The sequence below is a fragment of the Leptonychotes weddellii genome, chromosome 2 (genome assembly GCF_054177405.1).
Source record: "Leptonychotes weddellii isolate Sample4059 chromosome 2, ASM5417740v2, whole genome shotgun sequence".
NCBI lineage: Eukaryota > Metazoa > Chordata > Mammalia > Carnivora > Phocidae > Leptonychotes > Leptonychotes weddellii.
The window spans coordinates 31,863,314-31,881,748 of record NC_138370.1 but is presented as its reverse complement, the minus strand read 5'-3'; the positions used below and the strand labels follow the sequence as shown (position 1 = coordinate 31,881,748).

General features: G+C 43.8%; 1 protein-coding gene across 2 annotated transcripts; it reads right to left on the bottom strand.

Annotated features, from left to right (window-relative positions):
* Positions 1 to 2,273: 2,273 nt before the first annotated feature.
* GINS4 (GINS complex subunit 4) lies at positions 2,274 to 16,684 on the bottom strand. Of its 2 annotated transcripts, none has more exons than XM_081809432.1 (8): positions 16,489 to 16,684; positions 15,764 to 15,877; positions 11,797 to 11,883; positions 10,918 to 11,031; positions 8,315 to 8,412; positions 8,060 to 8,148; positions 5,017 to 5,107; positions 2,274 to 4,926 (listed from the first exon to the last, which is right to left on the bottom strand). In XM_081809432.1, the coding sequence occupies exons 2-8, from the start codon at positions 15,857 to 15,859 to the stop codon at positions 4,830 to 4,832; spliced, it is 672 nt and encodes a 223-aa protein (XP_081665558.1). In that variant the 5' UTR covers positions 15,860 to 15,877; positions 16,489 to 16,684; the 3' UTR covers positions 2,274 to 4,829. The 2 variants fall into 2 exon arrangements, with proteins under 2 accessions (XP_081665558.1, XP_081665559.1); XM_081809433.1 differs by having other exon boundaries at positions 10,993 to 11,031.
* Positions 16,685 to 18,435: the final 1,751 nt, after the last annotated feature.

Genomic DNA, 18,435 nt, shown 5'->3' with positions numbered 1-18,435 from the left:
TTGTAAGAAAGTACATGAACCAAAATTGGTTAACCCAGAAGAAATGGACACATGCTTAGAAACACAGAATGCTACCAAGACTAAATCACAAAGAAATAGAGAATCTGAATAGATTTATAATGAGTAAGGTGACTGAATATATAATCAAAAATATTCCATCCAAAAAAAAAGCCCTGAACTTGATGGCTTCACTGGTGAATCCTACCAAACAATTAAAGAAGTGATACCAATCCTTCTCAAATTTTTCCAAAATGTGTAAGAGGAGAGAACACTTCTTCACTCATTCAATGCCAGTATAACCCTGATACCAGAGCCAGACAAAGACACTACAAGAAAAGTGCAGACCAATACCCCTTATGAGCACTGATGCAAAAAGGGCACAATGACCAAGTGGGATTTATTTCTGGGATGCAAGGATGGGTCAATATATGAAACTTGGTCAGTGTAATAGGCCATATCAATAAAAATGAAGGAAAAAAATCTCAAGATCATCTCAGTTAATGCAGAAAAAGCATTTGACAAAATTCAACACCCTTTCACGATAAAAACAGTCAACAAAATAAGAAGAGAAGTAAACTACCTCCACATAATAAAAGCCACAGCAAACACCACGTTCAATGGTGAAAGGCTGAAAACTTCTCCTCTAAGATCAGGAACTTGACAAGGATGTCCACTTCCACCGCTTGTACTGGAAGTTCTGGTCAGAGCAATTAGGCAAGAAAAAGAAATAAAGGTAGCCAAATTGGAAAGGAAGAAGTGAAATTATCTCTGCTTGCAGATGATATGATCTTAAAAGTAGAAAACCTTAGACTTCACAAGCTGTTAGAATACATAAATTCAGCAAAGTAGCAGGATACAAACACACAAAAATTAGTTACATTTCTATACATGAACAATGAAAAGTTATAAAGATGGTTCCATTTACAATAGCATCATAAAAAATAAAACACTTAGGAATTAACCAAGGAGGTGAAAGCTTTGTACAATGAAAACTACACAGTATTGCTGTAAGAAATTAAAGACCTAAGTAAATGAAAACACACTCTATGCTCATGGAAAGGAGACTTAATATTATTAAAATGTCAATACTACCTAAAGTGATCTACAGATTCAGTGCAATCTCTATCAAAATCCCAATGATATTTTTTGCAAAAATAGAAAAAATATATCCTAAAACCCACATGTAAACTCAGGAAAATCTTGAATAACCAGAACAGTCTTGAAAAAACAAAACTGAAGGATTCACACTTTCTTGATGATGCACTTACTATGAAGTTACAGTAATCAAAATAGTGTGGTATTGTCATAAAGCCAGACATATAGACCAATAGAACAGAGTACAGCGCCCAGAAATAAGCCCTCACATAAATGGTCAAATGATTTTTGACAAGGGTACCAAGACCATTCAATGGGAAAAGGACAGTCTTTTCAACAAATGGTGTGTGTGTGTGTGTGTGTGTGTGTGTGTGAGGGGGGACTGGATATCCACATGCAAAAAAAAAAAGTTGAACCCTTACCTAACACCATATATAAAATTTAACTCAAAATAAATCAAGGACCTGAATGTAAGACATAAAACAATAAAACTGAGAAGAAAACATAGAACAAAAGCTTCATGACAGTGGATTTCATGATGATTTGTTGGCTATGACACCAAAGGCGCAGACAATAAAAGAAAAAAAATGACAGACTGGACGTCACGAAAATTTGTAAGTTGTGTACATCAAAAGACACTATCCAGAGTAAAAAGGCAACCCACAGAATGGGAGAAAATGTTTGCAAATCATAAATCTGATAAGGGGTTAATAACCAGAATGTATAGAGAACTCTGACAACTCAACAACAAAAAAACCAGCAACCTGATTAAAAAATGGGTGAAGAACTTGAATAGACATTTCTCCAAAGAAGATAGAGGAAAGGCGAGTAAACACATGGAAAGATGCTCAACATCACCAATAATTAGGGAAATGCAAATCAAAACTATGAGATACCACCTCACACACATTTGGATGGTCATTATAAAACAAAAATAGAAAACAGTGGGATAATGTAGAGAAACTGGAGACTGGAACACTTCTGCACTGTTGGTGGGGAATGTAAAATGGTACAGTGGCCGCGGAAAACACTAGAATGGTTCCAAAATGTTAAACAGAATTACCATAGGATCCAATTCCACTTCTGGGTTTACAGAATTGAAAGCAAGGTCTCAAAGAGATATTTGTACTTCCATGTTGATGGTATTATTCTTTTATTTATTTATTATTTATTTGAGAGAGAGACCGAGCGAGCGAGCGAGTGCATGAGTGAGGGGAAGGTCAAAGAGAGGGAGAAGCACGCTCACTGCTGAGCAGGGAACCCGACGCAGGGCTGGATCCCAAGGCAGACATTTAACCAACTGAGCCACCCAGGTGGCCCCTATAGTATTATTCTTTTTTTTTTTTTTTTTAAAGATTTTATTTATTTGAGACAGAGAGAATGAGAGAGAGAGAGAGAGCACATGAGAGGGGGGAGGGTCAGAGGGAGAAGCAGGCTCCCTGCCGAGCAGAGAGCCTGATGCGGGACTCGATCCCGGGACTCCAGGATCATGACCTGAGCCGAAGGCAGTCACTTAACCAACTGAGCCACCCAGGCGCCCCCCTATAGTATTATTCTTAATAGCTGAAACGTGGAGCAACCCATGTTGAACACACCCTGTTCAATGATAGATGAATGAATAAGCAAATGTGATCTATACATATACAATGGGATATTATTCGCCTTAAAATGGAAGGAAATTCTGGGGCGCCTGGGTGGCTCAGTCGATTAAGTGTCTGCCTTCAGCTCAGCTCATGATCCCAGAGGCCTGGGATCAAGCCCCATGTTGGGCTCCCTGCTCAGCCGAGAGTTGGCTTCTCCCTTTCTCTCTCCCTCTGCCTTTCCCCCTGCTCGTGCTCTCTCTCAAATAAATGAAATCTTAAAAAAAAAAAGGGAAGAAATTCTGACACATAATACGTACAACATGGATGAACTTCAAGGACGCTATGCTAAGTGAAATAAGCTGGTCACAAAGAGAAATACTCTGATTCCACTTATATGAGGTACTTAAGAGTAGTCAAAACCATAAAGACTGAAAGTACAATGGTGGCTTTCAGGGGCTGGCAGGGAGGGGAGATAAAGGGGAGCTACTGTCAAAGAGGTGAAGAGTTCAGGTTTACAAGATGAAAAGTTATGGAGTTGGACGTGGTGCGGGCTGCACAATGTGAATCTCTTTAATACACTGAGCCGTACACTTAGAAACGGTCAAGATGGTAGATTTTATGTTATGTGTCTTTTACCACAATATATAAAAAAATCAATTCTAGAAGAATTTCAAATGTTTGGAATTTTAGCTTCCCAAGAAAAATTAAAGAACATTATATTAAGAATGGATAAACAATGTGCATGCTTAACAGTTTACTCTGAAAGCTCTATGGTTAACTTGTGTACCTCACACAAGGAAGTTTGATGGCACCAAAGTCACATTGCTTGCTGGAGCCTGAGCACAGAGTAAAAACAGCTGACCTTGTTGTAAGGTCACAGCTGAATCATGATTGCTGTGGCTGGAAAAACCCAGATCCGGACCTGCCAGCACTTCTCAGGAAGAGCCATCTTGCTAGCAACAAGCTTACGATGAAGTATGACGCAATTATTTGAAAAACCATCTCTCATGCTTTCATGATGAGTTCTTATCAATGGAGCAAAATACCACAAACTGGAAAAGTGAAGTCAACGTCACACTAAGCCACTTCATTTCCTTTCCTACTTGGTTTTGAAATTGAACTTCCCCTTTATCTTAAAACAACTGATTTAAACCCCTCTTCCTTTAAAGTGGTGGCCTAGGAAATGGAGCAATGCACTCTGTGGTTTTGTAGAGACCTTTAAGTCTTCTGTGCAGCCTGGCACGTACATGGTGGGAGCTGGTGACGGCATAGAGCTCTACCGCTCCACTGTCTCTACATCCTTCCTTCAGGTATCACTGTGATACTCTCTGCTCATGTTAATTTCATCCGCTTCCCTTGAGAAAGTAGAGCTAAAAACAGAAACGCTGTTACTAAGGTCACAAGATAGGATAGTTAATGTTGCTGTTAGCAGATCCCTGGCCAAGAATGGCCAGATGGCCTGGAGGTTGGCTTGGCAAAACTGCCCGAGATTCGGGGAAGGCTGCAGGTTAGCAGCAGGGAGTACATACTTCATTAGGCTACAAACTGAGAACTGGCCGGAGGCTCCTTTTGGCACAAAACTGAAACTCAGTAATGGTTTCTTGGTTTAGTTGTGATTCTCAGTACCCACCAGGGCAGAAATTGGTTTAAGTCCAGTATCAGAGGTTCCAGAAGGTTAGTTCACACAATCCAGTGAGATAACCTAGAAGATATTTCATCTTCTGTTATTCTACTGCATTTATCCTCTTCTTACTGGGGAGGTGAAAGAGCTGTCCGGTCACCCTCAGGTCAGGGCTAACTACTGGCCCCTAATCATAGGCAGCGAGGCTTGTTTATGAACTGTGGTTGCCTCACTTTCCTTAGCTCAAGAAATACCACGAAGGAAAAAGGCGCACAAAGTGAGCGTCTCAGAAGGCTCGGCCAGAGCGGCCAGCACGCGGAATCAGCAGAGCGATGGCTCCATCTGCTGACTGTGGCTAGGATGGCAGTGAGGACGTGTGGCAAGTTAGGAATCGTGCCTTGAGCTCCTCAATGCCCAGGTGACCCACAGCACTGCCGGGAAAGTCTGCCATATGCAGGCACAAAGCGGTAAGGAGATCTTACACATTATCTTTAGGGTTCCATGCTGTCATTGTGTATTTACTTTTGATTTTATATCAGCTGAACTGCTCCAGAAGCAACCAGGGGTGCAATGGTTTTGTATCGGATCAAGTGCTGCGAGCCTTCCTCCAAGTCAATCACATAGTCCCTGAAAAAAGAGGAAATAATGTCTGCAGAGCTGAGCTGGTGCCCCCCAGTGGAGGCAGATTTCCCACCGTCAAGGTCACATGTTGCTCACCTTTGCTCATCTGTTTCTGGTTCTACCAAGATGTTTTCCTGTCGTTCTTTCACTCTCAGAAACACGTATGAATCTAGATCTGGTTTGGGAACTGCCAGAGAAACGATAATGCAGTCAGAAAATGCTCAGCCAACAAGACCAATCTGGGAAAGCTGCTGGGATTCACTGTAGCGAGCACTAAGGGACCCCTGATGTGACAGCATTTTGTGGGGAGGGTGACTTGAGGAGATCTGGCTCCTTACAGAAACAGCACGCTTCCCATCCAGGGCCTCACAAAGCAATGGCTCATTCAACAGACGCCAAGTATGTAAAATGTGCACATTGTGGAAGATACAAGGAAGCGTGACACAGTCACTCTGAAAAGGGCTACCGGCAGCATTTGATAAAGCCTCACACTGGTAGCACAGTCCCTCAAGCAAGTGGGGAGGAAGACGTCAATGCAGACTCAACGAGGGAAGTGAGCCTGGGAGCTAACAGCAAGGGCCAAGGCAGAAATATGCACGCAGTTTTGGGAGGACAAGAGTGTATAAATCTAGTGAGAAAATATTTTTATACATAGTAGTAGTAGGAGAGAGCATTAGAAAGATTGGGTCACATGGGGATAGTCTTGAGTGCCAGATGACGGAATATAGGTTTTCACTGTAAGCGGTCCTTCCCTGGTTGATTCCGGGGTGAGACGTTGCTGCCTCTTCTACCACCAGCCAACACTGCACGTAAGGAGGGGCCCCAGGCTGGGCTGCTCGACAGCTCTTCATTTCTTGGAGCTCCATGTGTACCCAGAGGACTCCATCAACTGCAGGTTCTGAGAACCTACTGGGTAACTCTCAGTTCTAAAAGCCTAGCTCAGCATTCATATTGCCCTTGATTTCCTCATCCACAGGTGGGGGTTCAGGATAACTGGCTCCAAAGGTCTAAGGGGGTCCCTTGGGCCGCTTCAGGGTCTGGGGCCTGCCACAGACACTCCAACTTCACAGGGCCAGTTGACCCGGCTGGGCAGCTACTTATTCCAGGAAACCCAGCTTGGGTTCATGCCTTCCCCGACTCTGCCCGCAGGGTCTACAATGCTCCAGAGGCCTGAAGGGGACTCAGAGCACCTGGGCTAACCAAGCAAGACTGATTTCATGCCTTCCCCCACTCTGCCCGCAGGGTCTACAATGCTCCAGAGGCCTGAAGGGGACTCAGAGCACCTGGGCTAACCAAGCAAGATTGATTTCACTGAGGCAGGTTGATCCCCTCTACAAGTTTCCAATTCCAGGGACCTGGCTCTAGTCCTGGGAAGGGATCTGGGACAAGTGACATGTGTTTTAGGAGGTGTCGGCCAGCATCTAGTAGAATTCAGTTAGATTCATGGTTGCTTTAATCAACTAGGTACGATAGCACTGGGCAATGATTAGGGATGTGGTCCTGGCTTCACTCCTCTTTTTCCAAGATGTAGACAAAAAGTGGCGGAACTGGACATAGACCGGGCCTTTTGTTTCCCTCAGGCAGGTTCACCAAAATGACCAGCTCAGAGTTCCACAAATCTGCTATGGGTTTACCTTGCTCCTGGTGTTATCGGCTGCACCTGCCCCTGCCTTCCCCACAAATGCATATGTTGACACCCTAACCCCAGTACTTCAGGATGGAAATGTATTTGGAAATAGGGCCTTTAAGGAGGTAATTAAGTTGAAATGAGACCGTCAGGGTAGGGCCCAGTCCAATCGGACTGGTGTCCTTATAAAGAAGAGGAAGAGACACGAGGGGTGCACGAGCACAGATGGGCAACCATGGGAGAGGCCCCAGAGGAAACCAACCCTGCTAGCACCTCGATCACAGACTTCTGGCCTCCAGAGAAGAAATGTTTGCTCTAGTCTGTGGTACTTCATTATAGCAGCCTGAGCTGACTGACACACCCGGGGAACCATGTCTCCATCCGTCCTGCCCTAACTCTTCCACCTGCCATGGGGGTCACAGGGTGGCCCCCAGCACAGGCTAGGTGGGAGATCAATTCCCAGGGCTCAGTTGTACTTGAACTTGTGGCCTCAGCGCATTACATTTAGGGTGTGAACAAGGTGGATCCCGGTCCCCCGGAGAACCGTTTGATTTGGTCTGGCAATTTTGCCTGATGAGGTCCTGCTGGGATTAGGGCACACTATGAACGACTGAGGGGTATGGACTTTGACCTGGATGTCAGGGGGTCCCCAGCTGGCTCATCCGAGGTTGAGAGTGACTACCGTAATTCCCTTCCCTCAGCTCAGCAGGATGTTAAGGGGACTGTGCCAGGCGAGCACAAAGGTGGCTTTGGCTGTGTCCCCCCCGCTGCCTTCTCTTTCTCCTCCTGCTCTTAGCCCTGCCCCTCTTTCCATGAGATGCCCCACACAACGAAAATATTGGGGGCCCTTCCTCCAGGTGGCCGGGAAGTGACTGGGAGTCACTGAAGGTCTCTAGCCTCCTGTTTGACTCCTTCTGGATAGCTAGATGGTCCCTGCATGGACTGGAATCCGTGAGGAAAAGCGTGCTAGCCCCTTGAGAGCAGACGCCTTTGCTCCTCAGTGCTCAGAAGGGCCTAGCCCAGTGTGGATGCCCAGTAGATACCAGCTGAAGGAATGAATGACTGCGTATGTGAATGAGTTTGCATTTTTAATGACAGTCATAAGAATTTCAACCTAAGCTAAAGACCACAAAAGTAACGCTGAAAAGGCTACCCTTACACCTGCTTTTAATGATTTTTTTTAAAAGATGTTATTTATTTGAGGGCGAGCACGAGCAGTAGGGATTGGGAGTGGGCAGAGGGACAAGCAGACTCTCTGCTGAGTGCAGAGCCCAACACAGGGCTCGATCCCAGGACTCTGAGATCATGACCTGAGCGGAAGTCAGACACTTAACCAACTGAGCCACCCAGGAGCTGCAATGATTTTTTGTTTGTTTGTTTTTAAACCAAACGACATCCTCTCTTCTCTTTTTTGCTTATCTACATATTTATTTTTCCAGGCTAGACAGTAAAGATGAAGATCTTATTCTAAGGCACCTGAAGATAGGTCTGAAAAGAGAGTGCTCTGCTCACCTGACCTCAGGAGGTCCACCGTTTGTAAGTTAGGAGGCATATGCTTTAAGGCAACATTCTTGAGGTAGGTCTCTGTGTTAGCCATGTACCTGAAAGAGAGGAACTCAAATCGCTGTGACTACCCTCCTGGCAGGAGCCGCCAGGCTGTCAGACACACAACAGTGGTCCAGCCATCAGCTTCATGGAGACAACCACCAAAACTCATGCTCACAAGCCACGGAAAGAAAGCAGTCCCCACGCGTCCTGCTTACTCACTGTTTGGCAAAGACCAGCTCCTCTGGAGAAAGGCTAGACAGCTCCCCCTCGTGGAGTGTTTTCTCCTTTTCAAGGATATGAGGGAAAAACTTCTCTATCTGAGGATAAATAAAAAGCATTGTGTAAATGTGTCAGGATTCGAGAGTCAAATATACTAATTTTCTGAAATAGGTTGAGGTTAACCTAGAATTGACTTCAAAAATGGCAAGTCTTCACAGTCAAGACCCTTTCTAGACTTCCAAGATTTCAAGGAGGCAGGTTTCAAAGAATGCAGAGCAAAGATAAGGGCTCTAAAAAGGAAGACCACTTAAAAAGGATGAGAGGCTTTCATAAAAGAAAATATGAAAATGTAACTGTAAATGACATTAATGAGGGAGAGAAGGGGATATCATTTAACATTTCTAGGCAATTGCACAGGTTGTTCTATGAGATGAAGCATGTACAAAAGCTGGGAAGACACATATAGAATACACAAGCAGAGAGAATGGTGACTTTTTAAAAAAATTATTTATTTGAGAGAGAAAGAGAGCATGACGAGGGGGAGGGGCAGGGGGAGAGGGACAAGCAGACTCCTAGTAGAGCAAGGAGCGTGATGCGGGGCTCAATCCCAGGACCCTGGGACCCTGGCAGACGCTTAACCAACTGAGCCACCCAGCTGCCCGACAACAGTGACTCTTAATTGTAAGACTATAACCAGCAAGGATGAAGTCCACAGTGAGGCAAGGCTAGGAAAAAATGATAAGAACTACCAGGAAAAAACACAAACAAAACAGAAAAAAAAATAAAACGCTAGATAAGTGGTCAGGAACTGCATAGGGATCAGGCCACCACTCAGAGTCAGTGCTGTTACGGCTCTCTGTGGAAGGAAATGTAAGTAGGGAAATGACAATGGGACGAGGACCCAGGCCAAGACAGAGGAGCCCTTATCTGCTTAAAGGAGTTCATGTCTTTTGGCCTGGACCAATTACATTCCAGGATAAATGAACGTCTGTGTGGTGTTTCGGAGCATGAAGTGCTCTGCACTGGCGCACGCCAACCGCCCTCCGTCACTTAGTGCACCTCCGATGCAAGCAGTCTCACAGTCTCAGAATCACTGCGCTCACAGAAGTGAGAAATAGCGGAGGCGGGCCGATTTCCCAACTTCCAAAAATACAGAGAAGGTGGGGAACCTTCAAATACAGATTAATGGCCTTCACATGGGTATGTGGCATTATATTAGAACAGATCATTTAAGAGTTGGTTTGTGAACTCAAAATTAAGTGGTTAACATGAAGAGGATTTATCCAACTTAAGAAAAAAAAAAAAGTGGCCTGGTAGTTGAGGGTGGGGTGGAGAGGCATATTTTTTTTTTAATCTCCATTTTGTCAAAACACATGACACCACTGTTATGACATCCTTGGGGGCAAAGTGTAAAGCTGGGCTGTGAGAGTATAGATCAGTATAGACTCAGAAGTAGCTGAAGAAATGACACTGATTCAACAGACAGATGTTGACTTGTAGGGAAGTCTCTGGTGGACTCTCCTGTCATTGGCCCAGTCCTACTAATGAATCAGATAAGACCTTTGATGACATACTTGTCAAACTTGACATAAGGTGACGATATCAAATGTTAGAGAGAGCTAATATATTAAATGACAAGATCAGGATCCAGAGAACAGGGAAACGGCCCACTTTAATAAGATGAAGCATAAGAGGGGTAAGTATCAAGTCCCACACTTAGGGGTCGAAAAATCAAACCATTCAAATATAGGATAGTGACAAGATGGGAAAATGGTAACTCAAAAACTTCAGAGGTTAGAGTTCATGGCAAGTGCAGAAAGAACAGTGTGATGTGTCTGTGAAATACACTAATGTGATACTGGGTGGCATTACTACAGTTTAATATCCAGAATAAGGGAAGTGATCATCCTGTTTTTCACAAAAGTGGCCAAACTACAAATGGAATATTGTACTCAGCTGCAGGTGGTATGATTTAAGGATAAATCTGGTTTGTCAGAACCAGGAGAGCAAACGAAACAAAGGGTTGAGATGTTTGAGAGCGCTCTCATGTAGGAGAGGATGTATTCATTTTGTAATAACTAAGGGAACAAGAGGAACCAAATGAGAAGATACTTCATAGAAGTAAGAACTTTCCGAATTAAAATAAACATCATATAAAACAAGAACGTTTTGCAATTTCATTTTCATAAGTTAGATGGCCTCATAACTATGGCTGAATGTCAAGTTATCACAGTCAATTTGACACTGGCTACACAATGGCTGCAAAATAATTTCTGAAACTCTTTGCCTCTGGTCAGTATTCCCTAGTCAACCAATGCAAACGACTCTGCGGCACTGCTGTGCTGTAATTCCAGGGGCACCTTTCACACAGCAGACAAAGACTACAAATATGTCCCCGGAGGTGTGCAATGTATGTTCCATCTAGGCTTCTCCAGAATAATCTCTTGCCCTCCTTATTCTTTAGCTACCCTGATATTGGGGCTTTGCAGCATCTTCAGGCCCTGGATTCTCCCAGGCCCCAGCCTGATGTCTCCCCAAGACGCTCAGTCCATATTACACACTGCATTGCCTTAACACTAACTATAGGTATCTCCGTGTCAAACCTTCATGAGCCGACACCGCAAGTAGCTGCTAAGGACATAGCGGATCCTCTCCATCTCCATTCGATGGATACTGACCTTCAGATCCCCCTTCTTGGCTCTCCTGAGATTTTCTTCCTATTAAAAGAGAAAATGAAGTATATAAAAAACATGGTATTCAGAAGAAGGACGTTTCTCGTTCAGTCTGCACAGCTGCACAGGGACCACCATCACCGGCAATGTTGAGCACTCGAAGACTACACTTAGGTCAAAGGAGAACCAAAAAACTACAGCCTCATTATAAAAAGTTCAATCAATACTCATTTACTTTTAGAAAACAACCATCTGAATAGAATCTGAATATGGTGAGTGGGAAGGGCCTAGAAGAACTCTGGCCCAATTGTAAAGGAGATAATACAGCAGACAGAAGACATGTCTAAGGGCAGTGTTAAATCACCAATTGAGAAATTGCAAAATACTGATGTTGTAAAGCTACTCTGAGGCTAATAATGACTTAAGCCCAGCCCATCTAAGCCAAAGGCCACAAACTCAAGCGTCTATGGGGGCTAGGCAGGCAAGCTATCTGAGAAAGGTGGGTAGGTAGGGACTGTGGGGAACAGAGCACATGAAAGGGGATGGCCCTTACCCTGCTCTGGTCAGCCGTTCTCTAATAGAAACATGGGCCCAGTACTGACAGGGTTTTAGACTTTTGAGGGGAAGCTGATGTGCAGATAGTCATAGGAATGCTCATGCTTTAACGCAGGTAACTAATTCAATATTAAAAAAACCCATTAGGCTGGGCCAAACAAAACATATTTGGTATCATACTTCAACCTCTCACTATGCTGACAAAACCCTTTTAAAGTTCTCCTCCTTTGTAATCCCGAGATAAGCAACTCTTACCATGTGATCTAGCTGTTCCATGACACACTCTACAATCTCAGACTTGCTTTCCAGCAGCTCAGGGGCAAACTTTTCATTCATCCAGGCCTAAAACACAATGTCCCCCGCCAAATATATATATATCAGTATCATTCACAATGGAGCAAAATAACCCTGTGAGTTCGTATATATCCCGTGAAAATCACAGCTATTTCCGGCAAAGAAAATTATTTGCCTATGAGTTGGAAATACTGGAAATGCTTTGTAAACAAGCTATGTTTATGATGGCTTTTCTATTTCTTTTAGTGGGAAGGCTGTGCTTACAATTTTATATTTAACCAAAATTGCAAAAAAAATCACTGTTCACTTCAAAAATTTTGTCAGTTTGCCTCTGCAGTTCCCTAATACCATTTATTTAAAAAAAAAAAAAAAGTGTTGCCAGTATGATGCCTACTAGTGAGAGCAACACCACCTGGTGTTCAAACAGTACCTTTCACCAAATAGCATCAACACGTTCCTACGACTTCACGGGCCATTTCCCACGAGGGGGCGCCAGCACCCTTCTATTTTGAGAGATGAAGTAACCTGTATCTACACATCTCATTTGGGAAGCTTAGAGTACTTTACAAATATTTTTTCATTCATTATTATAATATGAGAGGAATGGATACAGTTATCCTTATCTTATTAATGAGAAAACACAGATTATTTACTAACTGCCTAAGAGTATAAAGGATCATAATATAAAAGGATCAACTATTAAATAGTTTTGGAACAAGAGGTTAAATCCTTAATTTATGACTCAGGCCCAGATATTTGGTACATTTCAGAAATTACCAAGGCTTAGAGAACTGAAATATCCACAGGTGACTGACGAAAACTAATCTTGTCTTTCAATTATAGTTAGTTTCAACCAAAGCTCAGAATTACATGGCAATCAGGCTCACTTTATTCCTTTCGACATCCTTGAGTCTCTGCATCTCCAATTATCACCATGAAGACATATTATTAAATAGTAGGTATTGCTACTATCATAAATTTTTTTTCCACGGGCTCAAGCTCCTGTATTAGTGCTGTAAAAGTTAACTAGAAAGAAAAGTCTGTATTTTCAAGGAGCATTACAAATGAGAAAAGACTGAACTGTCATAGAGGACTTACAAAGCAGGAGTTTTTCTTTTTAACTGATCTTATTAAATACTGAATAGGTACAGAAATATTTATTACATATAACATGAATAGAGAGATAAATCCCTGTGTACACAGAACTTCATTAACAAGTCTTATCATTATTTTAAAAGTCCCTGTGTCTTCCTCCCTCTTCAAAGGTAATCATTAGCCTGATGTTAGTATTTAATTTTCTATAGTCTCACTACATTTGTTTGTATTTCTACATAATGATTCCCAATGATTTCAAAGAAAATGATAGCACTTGTTGGGTACACTGGGGTAAAACGGGGTAGATTTGAGGGGGATTTCTCATTGACATTATGAAATTATTTTGGTAAAAATTTTAAAACATTAGGAAAAATTTATACTATTATAAAACTTTCAAACAAAATGTTTTCAAAATATTTAGTGAGAAACTTGCATTTAAATCCATGTTTTTGTTTTTTTTTTTAAATAATCAGGTTCTATGTTTGAAATAGCTACATCTGATTCCTGATCCAAATTTTTAATGACAATCTGTTCATTGTTATGGGCTAAACTGTGTTCCTCTCTACTCCCAATTTGTATGTTGAAGTCCTAATTCCTAGCACCTCAACATGTGCCTGCATTTGGAAACAGGGTCTTTAAAGAGGTAATTAAGTTAAAATGAGATCATTAGGTGGGCTCTAATTCAATGACTGGTGTCCTTCCTCTTCCTTTTTTTTTTTAATTAAAGATTTTATTTGTTTGACAGAGAGAGACACAGTGAGAGAGGGAACACAAGCAAGGGGAGTGGGAGAGGGAGAAGGAGGTTTCCCGCGGAGCAGGGAGGCCGATGCGGGGCTCGATCCCAGGACCCTGGGATCATGACCTGAGCCGAAGGCAGATGCTTAACGACTGAGCCACCCAGGCGCCCCTTAAATCATTTTTTTAACAGGCATTCATGAGTATCCTCTATCTGCTCCTGGAGCTGTGATTATCAGGGGCCCTGTCAGGTGGCTCCTCAGGCTATGCTCCGGCCACAGCAGCTGTCCAGGCTATGGACCAACTCTTCGGCTGCACCCAGGGCACTGCAACAGAGCTTCAGGCCCGAGATGTAACTCCTGCTCACCCACTGCCAAGCTGAGGCTGTGCTGCCTTCCAAGGAGCCCCTCATGGCCATGAGAGGCAACCAGTCTGGGGGCTCCCCCTGTCCCAGAGGACAGATGTCAACATTGTGACGCACTGCAGCATACCAGCATGTGCCATGAGCTCTGCCTCGAACAGTTTTGCAAGTGCTTGAGCTTAGCATAAGTGGTTTCTTCAGAAACTTATTTTTTATTGTTCTACACCATGCTCTTGACAGTCATCCATGTTGTTGCAGGAGCTATCTTTCATTCATTTTATTGCTGTTTTTTTTTTCTCATTGTGTGTATAGATCGTAATTTTTATTTATTTTATTGTTGACAGATATTTGGGTTACTTTTGGTTTTTAACTGTTGCAAGCAATACTATGAACATTTTGTGCATGCCTCCTGGAAGTTTTTTCTAGGGTATGTACCTGGGAGTAGAAAGCCTGGGACACAAGATACGTGTGCCTTCAACTTGATAAGACAATAACAAAATTATTTTTCAAAGTACACCAATTCACCAGAGTAAACAAGTGTGCAAATGGCTCCACAATCCTTTATGTTGTTTTATTTATATGTTGCTTTATATTGTTCACCTTTTTCATTTTTGCCTATCTGATAGGTATGAAGTGGTATCTCCTTGGGATTTAAATTTTTATGTTCCTGATTACTAAAAAGATTGAACATCTTTTCCATATGATGGCCAGTAAGCCATCCTGGTTTCCACTTCTGGGAGATGCCTGTTAAGATTTCATTTTTTTGGGCGCCTGGGTGGCTCAGTTGTTGGGCGTCTGCCTTCGGCTCGGGTCATGATCCCGGGGTCCTGGGATTGAGCCCCGCATCGGGCTCCCTGCTCGGCGGGAGGCCTGCTTCTCCCTCTCCCACTCCCCCTGCTTGTGTTCCCTCTCTCACTGTGTCTCTCTCTGTCAAATGGATAAAATCTTTAAAAAAAAAAAAAAAAAAGACTTCATTTTTTTCTACTGGGTAGTTTGTAAAGTTGGTTTATATAGTGTGGATACTAATATTGCAAATATTTTCTCCCAGTTTTGCAGCATGTCTTTTTACTGTCATCAAGGTGTAAAAACAAAAGTTCTCAAGTTTAACGTAGTTGAATGTATCCATTTTTTCCTTTATGCTTTGTGCTTTAGGATTTTTGTTTCATGAATCCTTTCCTAATAAAGCAGAGGCTCTTAAACTAGGTGGGCAGATTTCAGGGTGTCTGTGAATCTCCCGAAATTACATGCAAAATTTCTGGATGTGTGTGTATACATACATTATTCTGGGAAAAAGGGCCAGTTTTCACCAGCTTTTCAGAAAGGTCTGTGTTATAAATACAAATGAAGAATTACTCATACAGTAAGAATTATCATATAAGATATAATTTTAAAATTATCTTCCTTTTGTCACTCATGATGACATGCATGGTAGGACAGAATGAAGAATACTAGAGTAATAAACAGAGAATTCCAGAAAGGGGCTGTTAAAGAGAGAAGGCAAGAATAAGGCAGCAGGTGTAGTACATTAAGAGCAGATATTTTGGAGTCAAAGAGACTTGGTTCATGTTGGGCAGTAATACTTGCCTCACTGGGTTGTTGTAAGGATTATTACTCCTCACAGCTAACACTGAGTGCTTATCGCGGGTCAAACAATATGCTAAGCAAGCATTCTACATATATTATCTCATTTACCCCTCACAATGACTCTGTGAAATAACCACTATTATTAATGCTTACCTGCTCCAGTCTTTCAATGAGCTCTGCAGGAGTTAGGACCACCTCTTCACTACCCACATCAGAGTCCTGTCCTGTGAGGTCCAGTTCCTCCGTCATGTTCTCTGAAACCGGTACCTAATGAAAATAAAAGAACCAATACCCTGCAGTGTGGTTTCCATTTATTTGCAAGAATAGGCAACTGTCTATCTACCGCGGGTGTTGTAGAGGCTCACTAGCAGTCGCCAGTCAATTCACAGGCTTTGATTCTTTTCAATTCTTTGCCTCTTCCTTCAAAACTTGGGTCAGATATCAGTTTCTCAAAGAGGTCACCCCTTAAAAGTGTTTCCCCATACCCCTCGAACTGAGCATCTGTCACGCCACGTAATACCGGTCTTCCTGGTAGAGTCCTTTCCTTAGGGGCTGTGTTCACTTCAGTTCAAATAGGAATCACGCATCTGCTTTGTTCCCGGCACTCGTAAGTACTGGGACATAATTACCTGTGCTTAACTCACAGCAGGTACTTTTAACTTGTTGCGAGAACTAATCAGAAAGAGCCACGAGGCCCAGCACCATCAGACCAGTGATCCCAAATGCTAAGAAGGTGGGTGGTGGGAACGAGAGACTGTCCTCGGAGCACTGAGGAAACAGAGCATACTCCTCCCGCTCCTCTCCTGTCTGGGGGCCAGGAGCACATTAATCCCCTCCCCCAACACACACACTACCAGAGGTTCCACTCGGACGCTCACCTGAGCACCAGGGAGGCAGAGAGACACTCCGACGTAACACGCGGCTAGTACCGAAAAGTCGTGAGGAAGCAGCCCCCGTTTCCCAAGGAGCACCTGGCAGCGGAACAATCTTAAGGCCTTTCCCGGACGTGGCAGACCCTGGACTTCCCAGCTCTCGCGCTCTTCAAACAAACTTTCCGCCCCGGCCTCACGTCACCGCGCTCGGGCGGCGTTGACCAATCACGGCTCGGGGGCGGGGACTCGGATCTCCGAGGTCCGTTCTCCCAACAGCCTCACGAAGGGAGGTTAGCCCCGCCCACCTCGGCCGGCCGCCTGAGGGTGCGTTCTCGGATGACATTACCCGGGACGGTCGGGAGGGGGCGCTTCGCTACCGCGGCTGCAGCGGCGCGGCGGAGTCATCCTTGGGCGGGGAACGGGCTCGCGATGCAATGGCTGGAGCGTGCCCGGGCCTGCAGGGGGACCAACAGGAGAAATGGGGTCTGTTAAAATCAGGCCACTTCCGTCCCGTGGGTCATCTTCCCCGCCCACCACTCTTGTGGCGCTTCTGGTTCCTTCATCCTTGCCAGGGCTTCAGCTGTGGCCACTACTTCCAGGTCTAAAAACCTTTAGGCTAGTGGTTCTTAAAGCGTGGTGCCAGACCACAAACAGCGGCGTCCCGGAACTCGTGAGAAATGCAGATTCTCAGGCCCGACCCAGACCTGCTGGGTCAGCAGCTCTGGGGGTGTTTCGACAGGCTCTCCAAGTGATTCTGATGCAGGTGAGGTTGGAGAACACTGCTTTAGGCTATGCTTCCATCCCAGCTGCTTCATTCTCAAGGTTGTTTTGACGTTTACTGTACTGCTATACCTTCTACCTTTAATGTAGGACAAATACATACGTATATATGTGTATATATATATTTTTTCTTTGATGTCAGTTTTTCTCAGAATTGCTGATGTTTTCTCTCTGCTCTGTTTTCTATGCAAAGTACCACTTGTGGCTCCCCTGAGGGGTCACTTCCCCATCAGTCTGAAGACTCTTTTAAATTGTGATGTTTCCTATGCTATACTGATTGATTTGAAAAAGAAGTTTGGCTAATTGACAGGTTGATAGTACCTGCCTGATTACAATCATGTTTTGAAAATAGAACATCCTGATGGCAGAGTGGGCATATTTACGAAGGGCTATGGAAGCTGGGGGACATCGAAGAGGAATTCCAAAAGGATGGGACAATTACGTTTGAGCTCATCTTGCAGAATGAGTTTTGTTAGTGACAAACGGATGGCCTTTTCAAGGGCTGTTTCAGTGGTTTGGTAATCCCGTGGTTTTCAGTTATGGCAGATTGTGTTTTCCAAAGACAGCTGCTCTGATATAGATCTCATCCCGTGTACTCTTCTTGCAATATGATGTTGACACTCATCCATCGAGAAAGGGGGTGTCTATATCCTTGCCTCTGGGAAGACATTCTGAAACCGCTATAGAAACATAAAGAGGGCTGGAAATCAAGATGGACACACTAGTGCTTCAGCAAGGCTTGACATCAAACTAAACAGATGTTTCTCTTCCTAATTCTTGGAGCCTCCTCCTCCCTTTCACTTGTTTTTCTGTAGAATCCTTTGTTCCAGGAATGCGGTGTCAATATTGACATCTCGCTGATCTCAGTGTATACGTAGTAACAAGGCAGGGATGGCCAGCGCTTGTCATGAGACCAGCTTGAAGACATAATGAACGCAGCTGGCAGCAAGTACCAGTTTCCTACTGAAACCACCCAGATCCTGTTTTTTCTTATAAAACCCCTCAGCCTTTTACTGTGGGTGGGTTTGCAGTCCTGGAGGCATTAGCCTGCTGCAGCCTCCTTTGCCTGGCAAAGTTTATTACTATGTGTAAAATCTGTCTTCGTGGTACATACTTTGGCCCCAGAGCACAGAGGTCGGTTTTCAACAGCACTTTGTAATTGCCTTGCCCAGG

What these genes read in the sequence shown, in the direction of transcription:
- GINS4 (XM_081809432.1), bottom strand. Translation starts at nt 15,859, where the DNA reads ATGACGGAGGAACTGGACCTCACAGGACAGGACTCTGATGTGGGTAGT. An exon ending in TGGAACAGCTAGATCACATG is followed by an intron (nt 11,032 to 11,796) that starts GTAAGAGTTGCT and finishes CTCTTTTAATAG; the next exon opens with GAAGAAAATCTCAGGAGAGC. An exon ending in GAGCTGGTCTTTGCCAAACA is followed by an intron (nt 8,149 to 8,314) that starts GTGAGTAAGCAG and finishes CCTCTCTTTCAG; the next exon opens with GTACATGGCTAACACAGAGA.